The 25,795-nt window shown below is 39.3% G+C and overlaps 1 protein-coding gene across 1 annotated transcript; it reads left to right on the top strand.

Moving 5' to 3' along the window:
• Positions 1-483: 483 nt before the first annotated feature.
• On the top strand, positions 484-25,795 carry kiz (kizuna centrosomal protein). The gene is made up of 15 exons (XM_017417150.3): positions 484-686; positions 1,023-1,085; positions 2,061-2,223; positions 3,375-3,449; positions 4,776-5,391; positions 5,538-5,796; positions 8,617-8,736; positions 9,388-9,552; positions 10,581-10,731; positions 12,589-12,745; positions 13,111-13,173; positions 14,470-14,556; positions 14,831-14,900; positions 21,895-21,935; positions 22,500-25,795. The coding sequence occupies exons 1-15, from the start codon at positions 484-486 to the stop codon at positions 22,601-22,603; spliced, it is 2,337 nt and encodes a 778-aa protein (XP_017272639.2). The 3' UTR covers positions 22,604-25,795.

Raw genomic sequence — 25,795 nt, forward strand, 5'->3', positions numbered from 1 at the left:
TTTGATGGGACTGGAATTGGAGGAAATTGGTTGATTAGGATGTGCATTTGGAGAGGCTGTCAATTTCAGAATCCCAGCAAGGACGGATGGTGTTGTGGCTTTCAGAAAATTACATCCAGTTAAAGGCAAAAACATGACATTTCGAGAACTGTCAGTGATGAACTTTGATAATGCAAGATTAAATCTAAAGATGATAGGTTACAGTTATGTGACTAAAAGAGATATCAATCTGTATCTGTCAGAGAAGGGGTAGCTTATCACAGAAAAGACAAAGACGTTCTGATAGATGACATTCAGGAAAGTCAGGTTACCACCCCTAATAATCAGAAACGACATTTTAATCACGTTCTTATGCGTCTGTTAAAGTAAAAAAACAAAGTTGTCTGAAAAATAAGCAACTTTTCTAACCTTAAAACGCGTTTGTAACGCAAAATAGAGTAAATTGTTGTTATATTGAGCGTTTTTAGTCGCCCCGTTCGCCCCATGTGGTCTCTGTTTGCCAGCAAGGAGTTCTGGGAAGCGGTTCCCATGGTAACCAACGTAAACACAGCCGCCCCCCCTCCTTCTTCATGTGCTCATCTTTTCCTTGTCTGGGTGTCTGCAGCAGCGCCAAAGCGAGCTAAAATGGCAGGCGAGGACCGGTATTACGAAAAGATTACAGCTATCCAGCAAAGCATGCATAAAAGGTAAGGTTTCGCTGTCTTATTATCCCGAGCGCGGCCCGGCTAAGATAGACCGCGGGCTCAAGTTGCCACCCTTACCCGCCTTGTAGCGTCCGTTTGCCGCTTGGGTTCTGCCAGGGCTTCGCTAGCTTTAACTCCGAGGCTGCCTCGAGCTAACATCAGTAATTTGGGGGCGTTTTGTCGCACAGAGAGAGCCGAGGTGACCTTCGTAAATAGATAGTTGTTTGTTCAGAAGTTTGCATGGTTTGCTTTTGTCAAAAAGCGGACTGCATATTAGTCAGTGGCTGCAGCTAATGCTAACACTTTAGCCGAAACGAACTGCTGTTTGTTTGCCTGCAGGGAGAAACGGAGAATGGAGCTGGAGAGGGAACTGTTTGCTTTCTCCAGATCAGATACCAGAATGTAAGTTACACTGACTGCTGTACCAAACAAAGTAAATAAATAAACGTCTTACCTTTGCAGTCTCATCACATCGCATCACTTTGCATATTTGAAAAACGGTCAGTCACACAGACATACAGAACTGTACAAAAATGTTTAATCATTGCTTATCTCTTCATATTCTGCTTCCAAGCAGTATTTCTTTAACTGAGCCAGAAGTCAAAGAAATACTTGGAAACACCTCCAGAAAGAAAAGAAATCCCAAAGAAAAGATAAAAATTGCAAGGTTTGTCGACCTGGAAGCAAAATATAATACAAGTAGGTCTTCATTGGGAGCGATCAGAATGGACAGGCTTAGAAAGGAGTATATTAGAGGGACAGCTCAGGCTGAGTGGTTTGAAGACAGTTCGACAGATGACAGGTGAGACTGAGGTGGTTTGGACATGTGCAGAGGAGGGACAGTAGATATATTGGACAAAGGATGTTGAATACGGAGCTGCCAGAGAGGAGGAAAGACAGAAGCCCACAGAGAAGATTCATGGATGTAGTGGGGGGATATGCAGATGGTTGGTGTGGATGATGAGGATGAGGAGGATGCTTAACGAGATGAGGGCAGATGAGCTCTAAAGGGAGCAGCCTACAAAAAAAGGAGTTGAATTAAACCTCATTCACAGTACTTTACAATTATATGTGTGTAAGGGAAGAGAAGTAAATGTGTAGAAATTAAATAATCTTTTCAGCAAAAGTATTATGCTTATTATCCATTTAGATTTCTGTACAAGTGGCCGTTTTCATCTAGAATGTAAGTTTATTTTCACATAAATTTGTATTCCAAGTGACAACAGCAAAACTCATGTTGAAAAGGAAGGTTGCGAACAAGATTTAAATTTAAATCATATTGTGCTTAACCTTTTCTTGTGAGAAGCCTGGCTCTCAGATTTTGACAGTGTTCCTAGATAATATTTCTCTTGAATAATGGTTCTCCGCTGCTTTCAGCCTGCAGATAAAGTGTTCCAAACTGCGCAGTTATCTCAAAGAAATCTGTGACAGAGAAGTACGAGCAAAAATGAGAAACCTTGAGCTTCAGAGAGATGTGGAGAGCATAGAAATTAGCATGAAGGATTATAGTCCTGACCCGGGTCGCCTGCAAAAACAAAAGGTATGGCACACGCCAACATTGACACACACGCATACACACTCATGCATTTTCATTGACTTAGTGACCTAGATCTGTTTCCTAATGAAGCATTAAATAGTAAGCTTCACCCACAGACACTGAACCAAGTTTATAAGTTACTCTTTTTATATATTAGAATTTGATTTATTCGATATTGTTTTGAAAAGCGTCTTTGGAAAAACACCTTTTTTTAATTACTGCAATGACTTGAGAAAATTAACAATTCACATCCATTTCATATGCATTTGCCTAAGTGCTTCTCTGTGAATTTAATACATAAAGCACGCACAGTAGACATAGACAAGTAGACAGGCCATTTCATTTGCTTTCAATGGCTTGATGTGAAAGTAGTAAACACTCAAACAGTGCAATTTATCACCACAAGCAAATGAACAAGGGACAAAACAATGAGCCCGTCAGATTATCACTTAAAACTCAATGACAGTGCTTGACAGCTTAATATCAAATTAACAAAATTGGTTAATTATGACTCACTGAGTTAATTACCCAATATAGAGACTCTGAAGTGCTCCAGAGGTTTAGTCATTCTCTCCCCTCAAGCAGTTGGTTTATTCCTCTCCATGCTTTTAGTCCGAGATGTTTGCCGCTGTTTTGGTTGCTCTGTTGCACTTTGGCACCCTTTTATAAAACCACTGTCAGTTTTCTGGTTTATCATTTATGATGATTTTGAACATACATTTTTAAATGCTCACTGTGTACATGTTCACATTTATGTACTTCTGTTGTGATAGTTGTTGTTTTTTTAAATAAAGAAATACTACATTTAATGAACAAAAAAGTATGAAAGCCTAATTTTATTAGTTAGCTTCTGTAATGGATGGAAAGAAATGGCATCTTTCAGCTAATCCAAATCTTCCAAATCAAAATATTTCCCCTCTTTTTGTGTGTGAGTGTGTTTGGGTCAAACAGACAGTCATCAGGACACACACACTTGAGAAAACCCTCTGTCATTGACTAAAGTTATTTATTGTAGTTTTACACTGCATCCAAAATGAATTAGCAATGCCGTTTTAAGAATATGAGCACATCGGAAATTGACACATGACACACAACTGTTTTTAGTGCCATCTTTTTTTTTCTTTTATCCATTTATTCTGTCATTTTTTGTACAGGCTGACTTTTTGAAAAAGATTTCCAGATTTAAGGAAGCACACAAAAAGATGGAGCCCAAGTTGAAAGCAGAAAAGGTAATATTAACTTCTAAATAATAAATTAAAAAATATATAGAAGGGTGATAATACTACTATTTATTGTGGAAATTTACTTGTTTATATTGAATAAGAACCCCTTTATATCTTTCAACTATTGTGTGACTTCTGCTCTCGTTTTGCACTATAAAAAACATTAAAAATAATATTGAACCCCCTATTTGTTTTTTATGCAAGATCCTTCTGTTTTGTAATGTTTACAAGGTTTATGCAAATTTCAGCCCATTCAAAATGTGTCTTCAGGTTTAGAGTAACAAACGAAAGTCAACATTATGCCTGTTAAATCTGTAGAGAAGTCTACATTTAAACTGTGTATCTGTAATAGCACAGGTGTCTAATCCTGGCTGGTGAGTCTGTACAAGCAATGTAGTTCAAGCCCATAGCTGCTTTCTCCCTTCACTTAAAGCAGTTAAAGCTCTTTTAGATGAAATGTCTAAGACATCTCATAATAACTTGGAGCATGCTGTCTAGAGCAGTCACTTGTAACTGTGTGCAAAACCCCCCTCAGCCTGTCGATATTGTAATGAGCAAAATGGTACCGTCACTCCATTATACATACAAGCCATTGGCTGGCAGTGTGCATGTCCCTCAGGCTGCAGCATTCATTAAGGAAAGCTTACCGGGCTGAAAGCTGGAGACAGATGATAACGGGATATGATTTTCATATTTAATACATTCCTTGGAAGAGCACACGCGTGCCGCAGATTGATAGAAGAATCAATTGCTACTTTAGTGAAACACTTTCTACTTTGCCCTGCAGCTACCGATGGAATCACTCAGCCAAGAAATTAACTTTTCCTCTTTTTTTTACCTACTTTGTGGATCTGCTGGGCAGGCTGCATGGTTTACAGTGAATGTTATTAAGCAGCTAACTGTTTGGTATTTAAGACGCTTATCAGAAAAGAAACAGAAGCCATGCTTTTTGTTGTTATGCTTGGAGGGAGGCTTTTTTTGCTTTCTCTCTCTCTGCCCTTGGTGACATTGCAGACATGAATCAAAACTTGTCTAAAGGATTTTTTTGTAAGATTAAAAGTTAAAACGTTGATCCCACACATTCCTCTGAAATATGTTGACAAAAAAAATTCTAACCTTTTGCTAAATAAATTAACACTCATTCAGATTTGTGAATGGGAATATTAAGCATGTTTGTGTTAAATTTCTTTTAAAATAACACCAATTTAGCTTCAGGAAAACAATTAAGACTTTAGACAAAAACAGTATTTGTTACAGAAAAATTTTATTGATTGGATTTAATGGACTATTTACCTGCCTAATTAAGGCTTTTCTGTTTTTTCATGTATGCAGGTTGAAGCTGTGCATAAACAGCAACAGGATCTCCTTTTTTCTCACCCAATGAAGGATTTTGAACAGTCACCAGTAGGAATTTTTATAGACCAGCGGACCTCTACAGGCCCTGACACTGAAGCTGGCACCACAAGTGTACACTCACACCAAGCGTCGCGTCGCTCACCCAATCACAGCGTGCACTCCCGCGAACGTCTACCAAGTGGCCTTTTGAAGAACTTCAGAGTTGGCGGAGAGGCTGCCGCCAGTAAGCGATCACATTTATCAGATGACATTTCAGGCTCAAACGATTCCCCTGACGGCTGTAATTTGAGTGACAAACATGAAAGAACGTCGGGGCTGCTTCCATCTGTTCGTGCCTTAACAGGCACAGCTGGTAGTGTGGCTTTTGGAAGTGATGATGAACAAGAAGCTTCCCCTCTGGTGACCTTGACGGGGTCTGAGAAGAATCCATCTCACGGCAACAGTAACCCTATGAGGGCTAAGAATTCCCCTGCAGAACACACCGACTCCCAAGAGGTTGTTCACGAAACACTCATAATGGGAGATGAAGAGAGAGGTCGTGGCCATTTGATACCTGAAACCACTTTTGGAAAAGAAGCTCAAGAGACACCAGGTTTGCAGTGATTTTTCTTCCTCACTACTTTGTTGTATCTTTTATTTGCCTTTACAGAAACTGACAGTTTACAGCACTTTATTTTGCCCTTTTGAAGATTTCTTTCTAAGAAAACAAGTGATACCATGTGGTTTGTTTACATTCAGGTAAATGTGAGAGTGTCAGTGAACTAAGCTCGGATGTGCAGTTGTCAGAAAGCAGTGCCAGTGACCTGACAATTTCTCTGACACAATCTGAGCTGGAGGAGGATTTACCAGAGGATGTAGCACCTGAGAGAAATACCTCTCACCGAGAAAGTGATGATCACAAACAGCACTGTCTTGAATCATCGCTCCACTCCAACATGTCTGCAAACACACCACACTTAAATAGTGAATCCCCAGCGCCAGTGGTGACCTTGAAAAGGTACAGCATGCACAACTTAAGTTCTTTATTTTCTAGAATTTGAAAAGTAGGACTTTTGAGGGACAATAAGTTGTTTTTTGCTTTTTTCACTCAAAAAATGTGTGCGTCTGTCTAAAATTTCTACTAAGCAAGCAAAGAAAGAACGTTCTACATGGCCATGCTGAACCACATGCGGCGGTTAACGATAGCGGGCAAAGTCACTGTTGCGTTCTTTGTAAGCATCACTTCTGAGGGTGAAAGAGAGGATTGTGGTCAGTCACAGTCCATGCCACCATGTTGTCTGCAGCTCTGCATTAACAGCAGTGCTAGCAGCAGTGATGCATCTTATAGGGAGAGCTCAGGACCTGTCCACAACAATATTGCCATAATCCAAGATAATGCCGTAACAGAGCAATTTTCTGCTTGAGAGACCTCAGGAAGTCCCCAGCGGAGGAGGAAATTGTGGCACCATAGAGTGTTCTGGAGGGTGGGCATGTGGACAGCACTTACTGCCACAAATCCTTAGCGTGATGATGGCTTCTGAGTTGAAGGATCACTTTGGATGGAGTCAGAGCCACAGAAAATCCCATGTGAATGTTTGCACACAATCTGTCTGCTTGTCCCCTCACAGTATAAACCATTTTATAAACAGGAGCACTTTAGTTTTTGTACCATATTTGCGTTTTTTTTTATTTTTGTTTCTTTCCTTGTTTATCTTACATTTTGGATGACTCTGTGTTTGCTCTGTTCATTTGAGGACACCTAGGTGCTTATATTTTCATAAAAATAATATTTAGTAATATGATATTTTACTGTATTTGCAAATATGAGGAATTTCTCTGAGCACTTTCTCAAAAAAAAAATGGTGCAGCCGTTACGTTTCACAAGTAGTTTGAGGGATTATATTTTCTCTCGGAGAGTGCGGCGCGTTTGTGCCAGGCGACGTTTATGTGTGGTCGACCATATTTTTTTTTATGGTCTGACCCTACGAGGAGCTGCTGTTAGCCTGTGTCGGGGAGACGATGGCGGGGGCTGCAGCCTTCATTGTTAACACAGAGAGCTTCTGTGTGCGAGGAGAAAACCAGAGGCTTTGATGTAAAGCTCAGAGAGCATCCAGTCTCTATCCTCTCCCTCTCTTTCCCTTTCCCTTAAGGTTAGAGTTTATATCGCTCCCTCCATTCAAGACCAGGCACAGGCAATTCATTAGATTATCCCATTATATTTCTTCTCCGGCTTGGCCAGAGTGAGTGAGACTGAAATATTGTCTGAGTTTCTTCTCAGAGGCGATTCATAATGGCCTCTGTGTGTTCTCCTTACAAATATACTCTTTCCTGCACAATGACTCAGATCTTTTTGGTCGACAGCACGTCATGTCTTTGCATTGTGTCTAAAAGAGTCTAGGAGCTTCTACTCTTGTGGTAGCTCTTGTTTATGGTAAAAAAATAAAGAATATTGTAATAGCAATTTTATTAGGCCATTGAAATTTTTACCTGTGTACCAAAGTTTGTCTGAGAGAAAGTCTTGAATTACAGTATTAATTTTAGATTTAATGGTGAAACCACTGCAGACAGTGGTGGTACTATTTGTGGTTCCTTTATGTTATTTTTTTTTTCTGTGTCTGTGCTCATGGTGAGATTCTCCTGACACTAATCACTTAATTTTAAGGCTACTCTGTGTGGTAAATCACCCCAGAGTCAGCACTGTATGCTGGAGACCAATATTACTGCTGACCTCTTCCTCCTGGCTAACAATACGCCCCTGATAATGTTGACATGTGGACAACAGCAGCATCTAAAGTGAGGTTAGAGACCTTGACATGAAAGCTGGCAACAATGAAAATAGAGAGATGTTTGCAGAGAAAAAAAAACACAGTTAATTCACTTTCTCCCTCTCTAAAGATCTTGTTTTGAAGAGCTTTGACAAATAAAGTGGGAAGAGAAAGATGATTACTTCAAGGTCCACACTGGCGATAAGGACGAGAAAAGAAAAGGCACAGGTTTTGCCTATTCAACTTCAGCCACACTGAAGTGGACGTGGCACAGATGGATTGCACACTACAAAATGTCATGGATATAATTCAAGCTGCCAGCTTAATCAGGATGTTACCAGGAAACAACCTGCAAAAAGGAGGGAGCAATTGTTTGCTGACCCCTAACCCAAGAGCCTATTACAGATTGTCATAAATTCTTTTTGGCCTCTCTTTATGGAAGGCAGCTCAGAATCTCTCGGCTTGGGGTTTCTGTGAGAATTCAATGAGGGCCACCCAGAGCTTAATGCCCAAGAAAGAGATGGATTCTCAATATCCACATGCATTAGGCATCCATTTCTCATTTTGTCGCTTCACACAGGACCAGATTAAAGTGTAAATCTCTCACCAAAAGAATACATCCAGAGGCCCCCTCTTTTTTTTTCTGCTCTCATAACTTTGAGACTGTGCCAGTATTTTCATTACTGTTTCATTTTATTATCATATTATTTGTAACGAAAATAATTTTAGAATTTAACAAGTCACAACTGATGCCGTTTATTTTACTTCAGCAGCTAATGCCACAAGTTCTCGTTTCGAGTGCCAGGTGTCAAAGCTTTCACATGCAACCTGTTATTACTTGTGGCACCGTCAACAGACAGTGAAGTGTTGAAATCCTCCTTTGTGGCCATCGCATTTTGATGACCACATTCTCAAGAAGTCCTTGAGTATCTCAAGGAAATTGCCTGGAAAAAAAATTGTATCACAAATTTTTTGAATCAATGGGCAGCCTTTTTTTTTCTACAGACTGTAAGCCAATCGATCAAATGACCTCCTTCACTTTTCTTTCCTTTCACCACAATATTGTTTTTTAGCCTTTCTGTAGAAGGACTCTTTAATCTGCTAGACTGCATTGAAGGGCGACTCTACGCTGAGCAGACCTCTGTGTACAGGGACTCTCTAATTGAAGGAAGACAATTCAATAGAATTATCAGGTACATCCTTTTCTTTCTTCAGACTTTAAAATCTTATCTCTCCCTGTCTAAATGAAATCCCATGTAAATTTATTTAATGGTCATGGAGCAGTTTGTGCGAATGAGAAAAACATATTATCCTTCTGCTAAGGGCTCTCACATTAGATGAAGTGTCATCACCGTCAGGCGTGCGTCTTTATTTCTGAGGGGTTTTCAAATGCATGCGATTGTTATAGTAACCACCAAGCTGAATTGCTATTGGGAGCCGTAGAGCTAGAGGACAGGAAATGTGTTTCATTAGGCTGGGTTTCTTTTTTTATATGCTTTTTATACATCATGACATGTTTCATTTAACATAATTGCTGCTCTTGAGGTAAAGCAAAAAAGGGGGCAAAGCAAAAGAAAGCTTTCTCACTTTTTGAAACCCAGCATGCACTTTATTTACTAATCTTCACTAATAAAGAGTGACCATTTGGTGCCCTCACAGCATTTAGTTGCATTGTTGCATATGATTATACTTGTTTAGTAAGTTCCCATGTGTTTGTGTATATATATATATATATATATATATATATATATATATATATATATATTACTCTTTGTGCTCCTGACCTGTGGCTCAGCCCAGGGCTCCATGGCAATAGCTGACTGCTCTCTCTATATATTGGGCAGCCTTTGTGACGATGGAGCAGGCTTGAATGACGAGGACCTTGAAGCATGTGGAGCAGTCGTCCTTCATGAGCTTCAGAGGTTGTCATGGAGTACAGAAAAGGGCTGCCTGCTCCCACAGGATGTAGTGAGTGTGCATCAGTCCAGCGCTGAGCCTAAAAAAATAAGGTAAGGCTTATGGTTTCTATATGAACCCAAAGCCAAAAACTGGCATCAGTGTTTGGATGTTTTCCTGCATATTTGTATTTTGTCCAGTTTGTTTAGAATCCATCCTCATTCAGCTGTTTGAGTCATTTAGTAATTTCTTCATATAATGCTACGTTTAAAAAAAAAATGCCTGGAAAGTTTTAAATATGCTTTGCACTTAAATACAGTATGTTGCTAAAATATTGGGGTTGGGTTGGTTTTCAAAATATTGTTTAAACATTTCTGTTCCCAGTCTGGAATAGTTATAATGTTGTAATGCAGATCATAAATATCACTTCCCTGAAAGCTACATTTCAATAGACTTTTTTTTTAGAACAGACTTACAATAAAAGTAAATTCTACTTTTCAGATAAAATGTTATTTTATTTTTCTTTTACCAGTCCCTAAGGAGGGTCACACCTCCAGCAGTTACTGAGATATTGCATGCTTGATGTTTGATCGCTCTCTCTTGTCCACAAATGTAAAAGGTCATCTTTGGTGTCAACTCATACAGCAACAGTGCATGGGTGAATGTCATGAGTAAATTAAAATGTCCCTATCTGTGACTTCCAGTCCTTTGGATAATGAGTAGTTATACTCTGAGCCAAATCTATGTTCTGCTTCACTACCCTATTGATTTTGCTGAGACCTTTCCTATTGTATACTCAATTCTAAAAGACACATCTGGCTGCTCTCTGGTGATGCCAGTTGGCTGACCTCGAGTTTTTATCCAGTTTTCAAGCTGAAACTATATTCCTTTCTGTGTCTATTCAGTGTTGTCTAGAAATGAATCAGTAATCCATAGCTGCAAAATTGTTTAAAGATGGCACAGAAAGCAAAATGCATCTGGAGAAAAAGAGGAAACAAATGGAATATGTTCGGTTTCAAATGGTTTCAAGAATCTGCTCCTATATAAAGGATAATCTTGTTTCATTTTCATATTTCCTACTGTGTATTTAACAAAAGATCCTTTTTTCCCCTGTTCTACCCTTCCCCCACTCTTACCACAGCACCGGCCTTCCTCCCAACGCGGCTCGGCTGTGGGATCGCTGGTTCAAGCACGCCCTTGTGCTCAAGGAGCAGCGTGTTCTTAGCACTGAGCGCTTGGTCCAACTGTTTACACCACTCCTACTGAAGCGTGATGCCACCTACAGCCAGCAGGTAGCGTCAAAGGCCCATACACTGCCCACAACACACACAAATAAGAGAAGGTAAGTCACTGACATCCAACTCCAAAAGCAAGAGAAGATTTACACTCAACTGCATTTTTAAGAAGAAATTTGGCTGCTTTTTGCTCTTGATTCTTCTTTTTTCTTTTTTTGCATGTTTTTAGCAGGATGCTGGAACATCAGGTGTGTTTTATATGCCTGAAATCAAGCCCTGACTTCATACTCATTAAAATTGCTCCACACATTAGCCTAGACCCATTCAGTAATTGCAAATTAAAGCTTCGGCTTAGCTTCTTTCATTTCATGCTGCGTATTTTCTCAAATTCATTTCTGTTCAGGATTTACCTGTGAAACCCTTTTCCTCACTGGTAATGTTTTAAATCTTTCCACTTCTTGATCTTCTGCAGTTCATGTTATCTTAAACAAGGGAAAGATGTGGGGAAAATATTTCCATTCAAAATTTAAGAATGACATTAAGGAGATCATTTATGTTTGCAGACCAACGATGGACTGTTATTAATTTGTACAGACTCATATTATTGTGGTTCTTGTGGCTTAGATATCTTGCTGCTGTGTCCCCATCGCAATGAGAGAGGCAAAGAGGGAGACTGTAGAGCCTCTTGAAAATATGAACTGACAAAAGGAAGAGGGCTACCGCCATCTACATCATTGTATCCAAGTGCATCAGGAAAAGCCTGAGTGAAATCTTTCTTTTCCTTTATCGCTCTGAGTCTTTTTCCATCAATTTCTCTCTTCTGTCCTCTATTTCTCCATCTCTCCTTTTATATCTCTCTCTCTCTCTTTTCTGTCCTCTCATACAACAGCTTACTCTCCACACACAAGCGCAAACAGAAATTTCCATTCACGTCGTGCCACGCAGCCCAGCTACTCCAACAAATGGGAGCATGCAGCTCGCATGCACACACTCAAAGAGGTCCTTTGAATATTCAAGTGCTAACAGTTGCATTCATTGATATTTAAAATGCAGTGGATTTGCGAGAGCCCTCAACTCATGGTACATTTGACTAAATCTAAAAAAAAAAAAAAGTAAACAAAAAGAGATTTTGGGGACAAGGATCAAGACAGTTTTTATTGTGCAGTTGTATCGAACCCAAAACTTCACACTGGCATGTATTCGCTTCTTTTTTTCCTCTCCGAAAATGAAAGCATGTTGTGCACTATCACTCTTTTTCTGTGACCTGCAGATAACAACTTACAACGTACTTAAAGTTTTGTCACTGTCGAAATCCTCCTGATCGTCCCCTTCACATTAGTGTTCATTAGAAGTTCCAAACGTCCGTCCAAAGCTGAGAGGCAGTCTTTGATCACAAAAGAGAGATGATGATGGCAGAATTTGATACGAGGGAGAAAAAAAGGGGGAGAAAGGAAATCTGTGTGTGGCATCTCCCTGCTCCTCATCTCCCAGAACAGCTTCTCTTAATTGTCTATCCTCATCTCCACAGAGATAAAAATGAGCTGGAGAGGGAGGAAGGCGAGTAGTTTGTCTCAAATCCTCTCAGCCAAGAGGAAAGCTATCTGAAACGTGTTGCACATTAATGGCAGGGTGATTGCATTCTTTAGAAAATTCTCTAATCTCATGAATGAGAAGAGAGGGAGTGAAAAAATGGATTGAGGGGGAGCAGGAACAAAAGTGTGTGAAGGATTTTTTTTTTTTTGTCTTTCTTTTTTGTTAAATGAGTGAGAGAATTTGAAGTTATTGGCTCTTGGCGTTTGAACACACATTTCAGCTGGACCTCTGTGTGAGCAGCCGTGGCCAAAGTTCAATTTAACGCTTCCTTCACAAAACGAGAACAATTAAGAGTGTGGTTTTAATTTGTGCTGCACGCAGGCCAAAGTGTTGCTGAGGACACTTCTCTTGCGGTCCAGTGAGGAGTGCCCCTCGGCAGAGGACAAGAGTGACTTATCTTCTTTGCGGGGTTCTTCGTCTCTCTTGGCTGACACTGATGTGAAGCCCCCCCAATCAGTACGCAAGCAACGTATTCAAGGTAAAAGGGAGTTATTAGTTTTCCGTGTATGATGGTTCATAGTTACAATGAAAATACAAAAAATATTGAAATGCAGGAAAGGTTATTAATTCTAAAGAGATGTATGTACGCAATTGTGAATGTACCTGTGAATGGATAAAAATGTAGACAGTTTCAGTTTTTTTTTCCTTGCAAAGTTCTTTTGCAGAAAATAATCTTTTATAGCAGAAATGCATTTCATCATAGAATTCTTTCATGAGCTTTTGTTGCCCAGTTTTTAAATAGCCATCCATTGAGGCCTATAAAGGACCCCCCTTTTTCATTTCTGTCCAAGACTCCCTTCCTCCTTTCCATTGCTTCTCCCTATGTGTTTCCCTTTCTTACAGAACTACAAAGCACTGAAGAGGACAGCCAGGACGAAAGCCCTGTGGAAAGTGGTCCTATTAGAGGTAAAAAGGCATTACTGGTGCCTCAGCGTTCACACTGCCCTTATGTTGTGGTTTGTTTTTCTTCCCACTGCAGTGAATAATGGGCTCTTTTACACAATGCCTGAGACAGGATGATCAAGGTGAATCCAGGGTCAAAGTCCCACCTGAAGAGCTGCGCTAGTTCTCTCTAATTATCTCCGAGAAAACACTAGCCGCGTTTTCAGCCTGGTCCGAGGCATTCTAGCAAGACTCATAATTTGCTGGCCCAGCATAATGCGGCTGCTTTAATTGTCAGGGCGCCGGGGTGGGCAGCACAGAAGATCTGTCATCGGTTCTCATTATCTTCTAAACAATGCTCCGGCAAGGCTGGACTTGAAAAATACTACATGTGACGGCATCCTGGAAGCAGTTGGTGTGCCCATCCCTCAGCTGCACCTCTGAAATGTAAAGCAATCCTGCTTTTCCCTTGGTTGTCTGATTTCCAACTGGGCGTTTCATGTGTATGCATCCCTAAAGTGCACAGCCAGCAAAAGGAGTCCAGTTTCCAATCGCCGCACTTAATCAAAAGAGCTATAACCAGCTAAAAAAAAAAATGACTAAAGATTTTGCGAGGGAAAGGTTTTGCTGCACTGAGAGACATCAGCGTCACAATTGAATACCTTGACCTTGGAACTGATAGTAATTGCCAAGACATGCGCCTGTCGACTTGGTGGATTTTTGAAGAGAATGTGTAAAAACAGTGGCTGTATGAAAAGCTTTTGGTGGAACAGAGTATGTTGCTATGTACAGTAAACATTATGCTTTTAACAAAATTATTCATACTGTATATTATTCTCAAAACTAAGTAACATTTGAACGAAAATAATCCTTTTTTGATTTTGATTGATTTAATTTATTGTGTGTGTACAGCATCTCTTCTACCAGAGCACAGCAATATGTTGTTTTGTTTATTTTTGACAGTGCAGTCTTTGTATCTATTTTAGTATGTGGGAAAAAAAACATTTTTTTAAACATAGAGCAATCATTGGCTTTCTGGTAATGGTTGCTGAAATAATATGAAATGTCGATTGCTGTCTCATGGAAACTGTTGTTATGTACAATCAGCTTAAATCAACATTTTAGCTGGCCGAGCTGTGTTTTTACTCACCTGGTTCAACACTGAGTTCAAAAACCTGAGCTACTGTTGTCTCATCAAACACACAGAAACGACTGAAAGTTGGAAACCTGGGTTTTGAGCAAATATTTGACCGTGACTTTGTGTGTGCGTCTGTGCTTGTGTGTGTGTGTGTATGTATGTTTGTGTTCGTCCCCAAATAGAGACAAAAGCATATCAGTTACTCAAACAATCAGCCATGCAGGAAAGGCTGCAGAGTTCTGAAGAGGAGGAGCTGAGTGGTTTTTCAGGTAAGAGATGCAGTCTGATCTACCAGCAGGGTTGTGAGCAACTGGAGGCTGATTGTAACTCAGAAAATAAGGATGTCTTTTATTTAACAACAATCTCAGACCTTTGAGTTTTTGTGCTGATCAAGGAAGCCCAAAGACTAGAATTTAGAAACTCGTCTTGAGCTTCTCATCAGCTTTATCATAAGTGTTAATGTAAATATGCATGGTAAATTAGCTTGTGATGAGATCAATCAAGAATCAAATGGTTTTATCTGGGCCTGTTTGCTCTTTTAAGGAATAAATCACATCCATGAAGAGGACCTGGGGAGGGCCAAACGCTCCTCACATCAAGACCCTTACCCTCGGTAAGAACATTGTTATTATTCAACGGGCCACAGGAAATGGGCCACCAGACACCAAAGTGGTTGATGTACATTTGCATGGCGGCTCTCATAATTCCCAGTTCATTTCCATAAGATCAAGGGGGCGCCACCCATTAACTCGCTTACAAAGACAAAAGGCCCCTAAAGCCCCTCTTACTCACTGTTAGCAGGGTTCAACCAGGTTTTTAGAGTTCAAAAGCAAATCAGCTGCCGCGGAAATAAATCGGAGCCATAATCTCACTGTTTTCAGGCTTGTTGTCAAAATCCAAACAGATCATGTCAAGAAGAGAATCACTGACAACTGTTTCGGAAGAAGGGGGCTCAAGAGCCGATAAGAACAAATGTCCTGCCATTTGTCACCCTTGAAACATTATTTAGGTTGCACAAATCAGAGCTGTAAGTGGACGAGGAAAGGAAATCTCATGATAAATAGCTTGGTGGAAGCTTACACCGTCTCAGTTACATATAAATATCAACACAACTTCATCAAATCTGCAATTGCATTTTAGGTCCTCGGAGCACCTCTTAACTGCAAACCCATTTGGGCTGTAGTAATGGCTGGGTAAACGTTATGAGGAATAATCTTCTCTGATTTCATGTGATTACTGGGCGACACGCTGACACAAGGGCTGAAGTCTGTATCTCCCTGGCCTGGCAAACAGGCGCTCCTGTCTGCCTATTAGTCCATGGAAGGGCCTAATGGCCTGGCTCTATTGTGGTCTCCTGCCCCTGCCCGAGCCACTGACCAACGTTTTTAATAAACATGAGCCAATTTTGGGGCAAAAACCCTCTCAGGTGGTGGCTGTCTCCTGGTCAGTAATGTGCATGTGAAATCCGCAAAGTGTGTTATTAAGCAAAATTTGCAGAACAAAATGTAGACAAAATGCAGTGATGAGAGATAAGGTGTAAGTAAAATTGTACAAATGGGTAGTTATGCATGCCTGGCACTCTAATTTCACCACAACTGGAAAGGAAGCAGCAAAAAGAGCTCCTGTAATTTTTTTCTTTGTTCATACTACTGTTTCCTTTGACTTTTTTCTCATTTCTTCTCAGTGCTTAGATTTACTGCAGTACTTTTTGTGCTTTATTGCTTCCACAAGTGCTCTGGAAACCTTGCACTTAAGCAGAAGCACAGCACTGCAGCATACTCCTGCCCCATTTCTCCTCCTTCTCTTTGCATCTCACCGTCTTTGGTGCTCTTGCCCCTTCTTCATCCTTCTACCCCTCTTCCTCTCTGTCATTCTGTTTTTTTCCTCTTCCCCCTCTCCTTCCCACTTGTTAATTATTTGCTTTATTTTGTCAGCGAGCTGATGAGTGACTTCAAAAGGAGGATTGAGCTGGACTCAAAATACAAAAATGGCTTCTTCTCTGTTGTCTTAGACAATAATTATGATTTGCCTGTTAAGCCCGGGCTACAGCAGAGGGATTGTAGTTTAAAGCAGAGGCTTTGGTACAAAAATGCATTTATAGCCCTTTGTGAAGCTCCTCATTATGTGTGGGCTCGATTCATTAAGTAATTGGTTTGCAGTTGTTTACATGAGTATTAAGGCCTTCTATTCAGGGCCTTTGAGAGATACATTGTGCAAATGTTGCATGTTATGAATGCAGAATGAGAGGCGGGGGGCCAGTCCTATTGGCCAAACACTGCTCCCGGCTGAAAAGCGAGAGAAAAGCGCTGGGCGCTGCTTTGCATAGTAATGACTGGGCCTTAATAAGCTTTACAGATTAAATACATGCAGTCTATACAAGATGCAAGGAGATACTCTTAACACATTTATATGTGCTCATTTCACTATTATGAAGTTTGAGAGATTTGGAGTCTTTCATATTATTTTTCCTCTTCTTGGCTCTCTCCCACACAGCGTTCTTCAGTTTGATACTTTTGTGGATTGTTCTGTTTATTGTATTGTAACTTGCAGGGAAGCGACTGACCTGCAACATTTATTAGGGATTTGTCCATTATAAATCTTTTCCAGTCAAATCACTTTGTGGTTGAGTGGGGATGAAAGGAATAATGCACGAAGGAGTGAGTCTTAATAAGCAGCTGCACTCCATGTAAAGACCACTTGTTCCCCTTTGTATGCGAGTGCATGCCACTGCTTCTTCTCGTGCAAAGAATCCTTGTGCTTCTCTCTACCACAGGCATCTTAGATGCCACTCCCTTCTTCTTAATATTTTTTTATTTTTATTTTTTGGGGGTTTTCACTTACCTTTTTAACCTGCCTCCCCCCCCTTAAAACATTCTTGAACACACACGCTCAGCCACACAAACAGTGCAGCCATCTGATGGGATGATAAGTGTTGTGCCTGGAGCCTGCTTGACAAAAACCTTGACTCAACCATTAGTGGTTTACAGCTTTGCTTTGGACAACAGGATGTGCTCAAGCATTCGACCTCAAATAACTGTGTCAAAATCAGAAGCTCTGTCTATTTCCCTCCAGACCCCTCCCTTCTCCTCTTCCTCCTCCTCCTCCTCCTCCTCCTCCTCCTCCTCCCTGATGGGCAGGTTGTGTGTGTGACTCTGACAATTCTCTGAAAGGACAGATGGAGGATTGGGGTGTGTGTGTGTGTGTGTGTGTGTGTGTGTGTGTGTGTGTGGGGGGGGTTAAAAGAGGGGGAAAGGAGATATGAAAAAAGAAAGCAGGAGAGAGATGGAGTCAGAGAGACAATGGTGCACTCAGTGGCGTTGGGAGGTGGATTTTCTGTTTTTAAATCCAGCAGCAAGTCTTAATGAACAAATGTGACGGACACAACAATGTGTTTTCTTTAATTTTTTTACTGAATGCTTGACTTGCCAAGCAAATACAAAGTGTCTAACAAATTCCTTATTTTGTCCTAATTTTACATTTAACCTTGTAATAGTTGACTTTCAGCTCTAATTTGGAACTACAAAAACAAATGAAACGGGACAAAAAACTGACTAAATGAGGCAGCATTTAGAAAGTCTCACCAGTGGAGGTCACTGTCCGACTCTGGCTTTTTAAAACTACTAATAAACATCTGAGACGTTTATTAAATAATAATAAACGTATAGACATTCTTTATGCTGTTTAACTTTTTTCCTGCAGTATAGTATTATTTAGATCTATAAAGCAACAGCAAAATAAATGAATGAACTATGAGGTGTTTATTCTAGACTAGGATTACTGTAACTGAGTGCAGAGTCAACCATCAAATGTTGGTCTTCCCCTGCGTGGGTAATGAAGAAAAAAAAATTGAATGAATGATCTGCCCTTCAGCCGTCCTTTGCACTGAGTCTCCACTAGACTGCCACCAGTCAGCAGGAGAACACGCAGTGTAGAAATCAGTGGCCTAAATACCTCTTCCTTTGAGCTGCAATACTTACTCGCTGCCAGCAGAGAGCACTCACACGTTAGAGAGTGCCCACTCATGGTGCACTCACAGGTACCTCTCACTGTTTGCCCCCACTGAGGGCTGCATCCTGCTGCCATTCAGGCCTGTTAGAGTACATCTAAACGGAGCCTAAACAATGTTTTTTTTTTGCAGGGTCACAGCAGGGATGGGAGTAGGAGTTGATGGGAATGTTGAGGTGATGGGTCTACCTTTACCTTTAGACAAGCACAGCCCAGCAAAAGTGCTATTGTGCTATTAGCATTTGTGCGTGGGTGACAGAAGCTTAAAAAAATCTAGGGTAAATAAAAGCAGTTCGTTAAGGCAGCACGAAATGCTTGGTAAGCATTATTTTTCTCTTTTAGTCCATCTGTTTTCTGCTGTGACTCTAGAATAAAACATGAGACTCATCTGTGACTTCAGGACACTTGCTCTAGTCTTACACATCTTAAGTTGCATGATTTATTTGAAGATGTTTATGGAAATGTTTTCGATAGTGTTTCTTTTATCACAGATAATGAGCATTTCCAGTACTAACACCTGGCTCCAACTGTATCAAATTCTTGCAGTAGTAATCTCAGTGATATAAACAAGTGTTTACTAAAGCAGGTTAATGATGCTTCTCTCAGAGCTAGAGCAGACTAAACAAGAAGTGTAAAAACTATAAGAATCAAGTTCTAATTGGAAAAATACATCAAATACTTTGAGATCTTGTAAGTAAATTAGTGTTTTACTTTTTAAAGTTATTTCTACACATTAATTTTGATTGTAAACATTTTATTACCATTCTTCTTTAGCTATAATTTTCAAACTAAAATAAATATTACTACTTAGCTGATGTATTTTTGCATCCTGCCTGAAATCTTGTAATAACCTGATTCATTACCAATAACATATTATGAACTTTAAGCCCAGTTATAGTGTAAAATGGAAATATGAACATTAGCCAAGTTGGGTTAAAGTAAATAAAATAAAATAAACAACATTCAACATTTATTTTATTAGGCTGTGTATTGTGTGTGAAGCCTATACAGTTTGAAAGGTTAATGTGTGCTCAGAAGAGCTGTTAAAACCAGACACAAACAATGAGTTGAAACAATTGCAAAAGCCAGACAAAGCAAATAAATGCAGCACCAAAAAGGAACTATTCAATAACTGTAATTTGCATCATTTTACACATAATGTCCAGACATCCCATCCAGTTCTTACATATACAGATCATTGCCTCAATTAAGGGAAAACTCAGCAGAAGATGAACTGGCATAAATGTTTATGGAAACGGAATATTTGATCAGCAAGGTCAGATCCAGGCTGGGCTCTTTGTGGTAATAGCTCTGTCTTGAAATCAGTCCTGTCCCTCACTGAAGTGGAACAGCTGATAGGCCATTCCCATCCTGTGGGGGAAGTTCGAGCAAAGAAAAAGCTCAATTTACTCTCCAAAACAGCTATTATTGTGGCAGAGGAGAGGAAGTAATTGCATAGATTATTGTTGTATTTTTGCTGCAGCATAGCCTGGTTTGGGTTTCGTTATCCAGCAGCTGGAAATGGCTGCATTAACCGTGTTGTTTTGTTAGGCTTTATTGTTTGTACTTGTCTCTTGTTCAGTGCAGAAAGTGTGTGGAATGTAGATATGAGATCGAGTTTCTTTTTTTTTTTAAAGTGGTGTCTATTGTTAGACTTTCAAAACTTTCTGTGTGTGATGTCTTTAGTGCCAAGCACGTGTTTTGAAATAAACCGGTTTTTAGATTCTTTTTAACATTTTATGAAGAAAACATTGTTACATATGGAACACAACAAAAGTATATTTGCAAACATTGCCATTAATTTAGATGATTATATGCATGTTTATTTAAGGGGCTACTAATAAAGAGGTGCATTTGCTGTATCAGTGGTCTTCATTAAAAACTCAGAAAGTTCCATTTAGAGAAAGTTTTCTCTAGCAAAGGTACAGAATATACTGTAAATATTAAAATTCTCTTTTCGTAAAACAGCCATTCTAGTTTTCTTCTTCTTCATAATGTTGTTTTTTCTGGTCTCTACCACTTTGTGGGCTGACAGCTTAACAGTAAGTGACATGTAGGAAAACCATAAATCTTAGAAAAGCTGCATCACATTAAAGGAATTGCCATAAATGCTAGAAAAGCTGAACCGTCTAAAATAAATCGCTGTGAATGGTAGAAATGTTGTGCCACCTAAACTCATTTACCGTAAATGGTAAAAAAGATGTGCTGCCTAAAATTAATTCTTCTAAATACAGGAAATCTTGGTCAAGTAAACACTCACACATATATACATATAAATCTCATTCTACTGAAATTTCACAATCAATCTGGGTCCAGATAGGGTTTCATTTGGTTCCAGATCTGAACCACAGTCCACCTTTTGGAGACCCCTACTCTATAGTGTTATTCTTAAATAGTAAAAGGCACATTAAATGTTTACCTCCTACTTTGCATTCATATTTATTAAGACATTTATATAAACATTTAATAAAACAACACCTGTTTCCACTTTCTGCAGTGCAGCTTCAGCTGCAAGCATGATAATATGTTTTATTGTGATTTTTTTTTTCTACTCATCCTCTGCTTGTTATTTTGCTCCGGGTTTAAAGGTTTAGTCTGAACAGATGCAAGAATCCACATGTCTTGTAGGAAGTCCTATCAGCATATGAATTCAAAGGTTTTATTCTAACGATTATTCTGGCTCTGTGGTATATTGTTTGCAGCACAAAGCAATCTGCTCTCAGTTTGGAAAGGGAGGTGCATCTTTTTCTCTCATTCCGTCTCGAGTGGTGATATAGAGTTTAGACGGCAGCAACTGGAACAGAGCCAAAGTAATTTGGTCCTCATACTTGATGTACAGTCACATGTGCCAAGACTTAGCCGAGGGAGAGATGAGGAGATGAGGGTGATTGAGAGGGTGACAATCAAAGAGGTCACGGATTTGTATTGATGGAGACGGAAGGACACGCAACACGACACTGCATTTTGTTTGAGCTCGTCAGCGTAAAACTTGGCGCCGTTTCTTACTTTTTCTGAGAAAAGTGTCAACACAGATCTAAAACAGATGATAGATAAGCCATATGAATGTATATGCTAACCTGGGAGGTGATGAGGATATATTGTGGGGTTTTGAATGGGCTCTGTGATGATGTAAATTAAAGAGGAGGCCTTTAAAAGTGAAGCGAGGGGCCTTATTGCATATGCATTAAGGTAGATCAAAGCCTTTTCGGAGGTCACACATTTACATAGCGATATCAGCAGAGCTATGGGAACCTGGCAACCCTGTCTTTGGACTATTTCTGAATAAAGAGAGCCTTGTGGAAGTCTCTTTGGCTCAATTAAAATAAGAGTCAAGGAAGTTCCCTTTGCTTCATGGTCTGAGTGAGCCAGTAAATCTAAACCTCTGGAATGAAATGGACGAGATCGTTCCGTTTATTTTGGAGCAGAGTTGTATCGTTTTTGTGCAGTATGTTGATTTATTTTCAAAGATCCTCAGTTTTATTTGATGTATTAACTGGTAGCAAAAAGGATTTTTTTTATGTGCGAAAAAAGAGTTTTAGTCTGATTTTTTTTAAAAAAAATTTTAAATGAAAAGAGGCTTCTAACTTTTATTGTATTTTCAGGAAGGGAACCTCAAAAGCTTATTCTGCTCTGCAGTCAAAAGGTGAGTACAGACAGATGTGTCATTCCAATTGGTTGCATTGACAATTATCAAAAATGTATTTTTTATATTAAACAGATTGCCATAAAGAGGTCAGCATTTTATTATGATTAAAATTATTGTAATTTAATGTAAAATTTAAGCTTTTTCTATAACGGTTTGATTAAAATTTTCTGTGATTACATCTGTGCCTTTTGAGGATATGTGAATAAAAAAAGACCTTGAAGCCAAGACCAGGTTACTGAAAGCTTCTTCTGAAACCACCTACTTCACTAATAAACTTAAAAAACCCAGAATGAAAACCTGAAATGTGTGGGACTCTATTAGCTCTTGTTAAGCTTAAGAAAGAGAGGACATTTTTGAGTTTGTTGGTTAACATCCAGCTAAAAATCGTGACATTTATGGCAGTTTTAGCAGCTACCATCACATCATCAATAAGAGTTTATAGCGTTTAAGACCTACATTTTATGTGTTTTCATGTGTAAAAATTTAGCACCTTTAATTTGTGTTTGCTTGACCAAACTAACTTGGGTAAATTTTTTGTCTCTTGTACCTTTTTTTTTAAAGCTTTTTGGGAGGAATCCGATGACAGCAACTCAGACATTGAAGCAGCCTTACGTCCTCCAACGTTCAGCTCAAACAACGATGGCTCTGATGACTTCTATGACTGAGTTTTTCACTGAGATAATATTCAAATGTTCTATATTATATCACTATAGATTTTAAGGCAGGTTAGCTCTTAGTTACTCACCCCCTGACCTTAGTTTTAGTGGTCTGCATTGTAAATCGTATGCACGCTATATTGTAAAAACAAATAATAAAGTTGACAGCTCTCACGCTGGATAAAGTATGTGAAGAGTTGTCCAACGCACCGATGTTAACCCTGCTTCAGTCTCTTTATCTGAACAACTCTCCCGGCTCATAATAACAGCTCGAAATAGATTAAACAGATCTTTTAAAGCGATTTGTTTGCACTGGGCTGAAAATCATGCATTTTGAATGCTGCAGGCATCTCCGAGTGCTCTACTTCCAGCACGCTCGAGTGTAGTGATGTGAGTCACCTGTGAAATGACAAAGCACAATGGCCACTCTGCTCGCTTTGGCGTGACCTATGACCCTGCTGAAGAGGCTCATCTCCCAGGGCACAAAGTGTTGCAATGCTAACTAACCCAGAATATTTAGAGCCCCGCCCCCCCAACCGAAGCTCTAAACATAATCTTACAGCTGCTTCGCTAATAAATGTGACTGTACCTAAAAGGGATAAAGTTATATTTATGTTTCCATGTTTTTGTACAAATGAGTCACAAAGTAGTTGAATTGTTGCTGATTTTCCAAAATGGTTTTCTGCAATTTAGGATTTTCCACACGCTGAACAATCTGTGTCTAATATTAACAGAGTTACTGTGTGGGAGGCTACATTCCAAGGTTTACATTTATAGTTCATTATTTCTGCAGTGTAAATTTCCAAAACTGCCGTTATGGGATATGGTAAAAGCCGCTGGCATGCAGTGTCAGCAGGATTCCATTAGTCAGCTTTAGGTGACTTTACATGCCTGAACCTTTCAAAGTAGGACTCCACATTCATTATCAATAATGGCTTCAGACAGCCCTGACCCACCACAGAAAAGGGACTGTGGTGGAGTAATTTAGAGTTTGCTAAAAGGTTCCCTAACATAATATCCAGTTAAGGAGCATGTCAACAGATACTTGTGTGCGACTGATGGCTCATGGTGAAAAGTGGACTTATATTGTACTAATGTGTACTAACAGGAACAGTTTTTTTTTTTTATAAAGTCTGTGTCACAGAGATAATTGGAATGATGTTCAGTTCATTCTTTTGTGGAAGAAGGTGTAAGGTTTTAAGAGGTGGTGTTCACAGTGGAAATGACTATTTGCCACATCACATGTTCTGTAACACTCAGGTCAGAGCTCCGCTGTGACCTTGTTTGGGTTTATCAGAATCATCTCTTTGCATTCACATTTTTATATCCAGGTATTCGAGAAGGCTAAAGCCATACCAGTGACTGGCAATGCTTATATATAATCTTTAATTTTATAAATATATGTGTTTATATTTTATAATAAAATAAGTCTTGAGCCATCTTTCATTTCTCTTTATTTTGTTTATAAAGGAGACAAATTTTGTTGTAAATTCTTTGTTTAAGTCATCTTGATCAGTCTTTCATCGTCTTTCTTTGAACATTGGCAGCTCCAGTTTGTGTCTGAAACCATTTTCAAATAAAAGGTTTCATTTTTGTTTGTTAAACCATCTAACTAACTACACAACACTATTTAAATTGTGTCTTTAGGGACTTTGGTCGCTGCACTGAGGTGTAAATAAAGTAATTGTCACATTCATCGCTTTGTAATAAAATAAGTTGTGGATGAATTTATGCAGCAGCAAAACTAAAAGTAGAAAACCTACACTGACCTGGCAAAAAAAAAGTGCAGCTGTCTGTGCAAGAAAAGCAATGAGAGCATATGTCAAACTTAAAGGTTTCAATTCCTGCTTTCTTCAAGCTTCCTTTATTGTAGCACTATTTTCTTTTTTTCATTTCAGTATGGAATCCTAAATATTTGAGAACGATGCTGTAGAGGAGAGGAAGCTCATTGCTGAAGCAGCATCTCTTTCAACGTGATCCTTTAAATGCAGTTAAGCAAAGTAAGTGAGCACAACAGTAAGGACTATTTGTAGCATGTTGAGTAAATACATTTTATGCTCTCACTGAATCCAGTGACTCATACATCCAGGAGCTCCATATCTACACTGTAATAGAGGTCAAGGTCTGACATGATGTTACAGATGTACACATACAAACAATGTCTGAAGTAGGATGCTGACTGCTTGACAATAGAGTAATATTTCAGAGCTGGTTTAAAAGGACAACTAAACATTTCAGGCCAACTACCAGACGGCAAATGGAAAATAGGGAAGAATGGCGTTCCGCTTCCAGTTTATTCAAGCTTTATTTAATCAACAAGTACTGTACAAAAAGAAAAAAATACTGAGATATGTAGTGTTGCTCAGTCCTGTGAATGCACTTGAGTCCAATATTCAAAATACAACATATCTTGTGGCTGCATTATGGTCCACTACTGTCAGAAATTGTCTCCTGTACTCCAGATCTCCATGTTTGATTGTTGAACAGCGTTGCAAAATGGCTCTTCAGCGCGCGGCTTCTATTCTCCACTACCCTACTCTTATTTTGCACTGAATAATCATTTAAAGCAAGGTCATTTTGATCTTCTGCCTCAATAGACCTCAATTAAATATTCATTCATTCTGATGCGGCCTCTTCGGCAGCTTCTTTGGTATGTGTGTTAAAGAGACAAAGGGCTTTGCTTTTGATTATACAAGCCTGGGATTTTTCAAAGAGATCAGGAACCATTAAATAAAGTTAAACAATCTTTTCCACTGATCAACGGGGTTTTTTTTGGGTTTTGTTTTTTAGTAACATGTTTGCTTTAGCTAAGATTTTGCCCTTGACTATAAAAACAAAAACAGTTTATTTGGTTTGCGACACCTAATCAAACTGTCTCCAGGTCTTTTGTTGAGGTTTTCATGCTCTTACTTCTGCATTTTAAATTCAGCAATTTATTTGGAGCTGAAATCCATTCTGTTTCTTGCTGACAAATTGTTAGCTTCTACATATGCAGTATAAAACTCACCAATTTTGTTTTATTGTAAAACTAGTGTATGTTTTTGTGTTTATAAGTGCCAGTGTGATCTGGATGAATAAAGAATATTGCCAGCGATGAATTAAGATACATGATACTGATACTTAATTATTGGGTGGTTAGCGTGGCTTTTCTGCAGATTCTGGACGCTGACTTTTTAAATAAAGTTTCTACTTCTTTCAATA

Source organism: Kryptolebias marmoratus, linkage group LG10 (genome assembly GCF_001649575.2).
Source record: "Kryptolebias marmoratus isolate JLee-2015 linkage group LG10, ASM164957v2, whole genome shotgun sequence".
NCBI lineage: Eukaryota > Metazoa > Chordata > Actinopteri > Cyprinodontiformes > Rivulidae > Kryptolebias > Kryptolebias marmoratus.

Excerpts from the sequence above, each read along its gene's own strand:
- kiz (XM_017417150.3), top strand. The coding sequence starts at position 484 with ATGTGGTCTCTGTTTGCCAGCAAGGAGTTCTGGGAAGCGGTTCCCATG. Across the intron at positions 12,746-13,110 it reads ACGCAAGCAACGTATTCAAG|AACTACAAAGCACTGAAGAG; the intron begins GTAAAAGGGAGT and ends CCTTTCTTACAG. Across the intron at positions 21,936-22,499 it reads TTCTGCTCTGCAGTCAAAAG|CTTTTTGGGAGGAATCCGAT; the intron begins GTGAGTACAGAC and ends TTTTTTTTAAAG.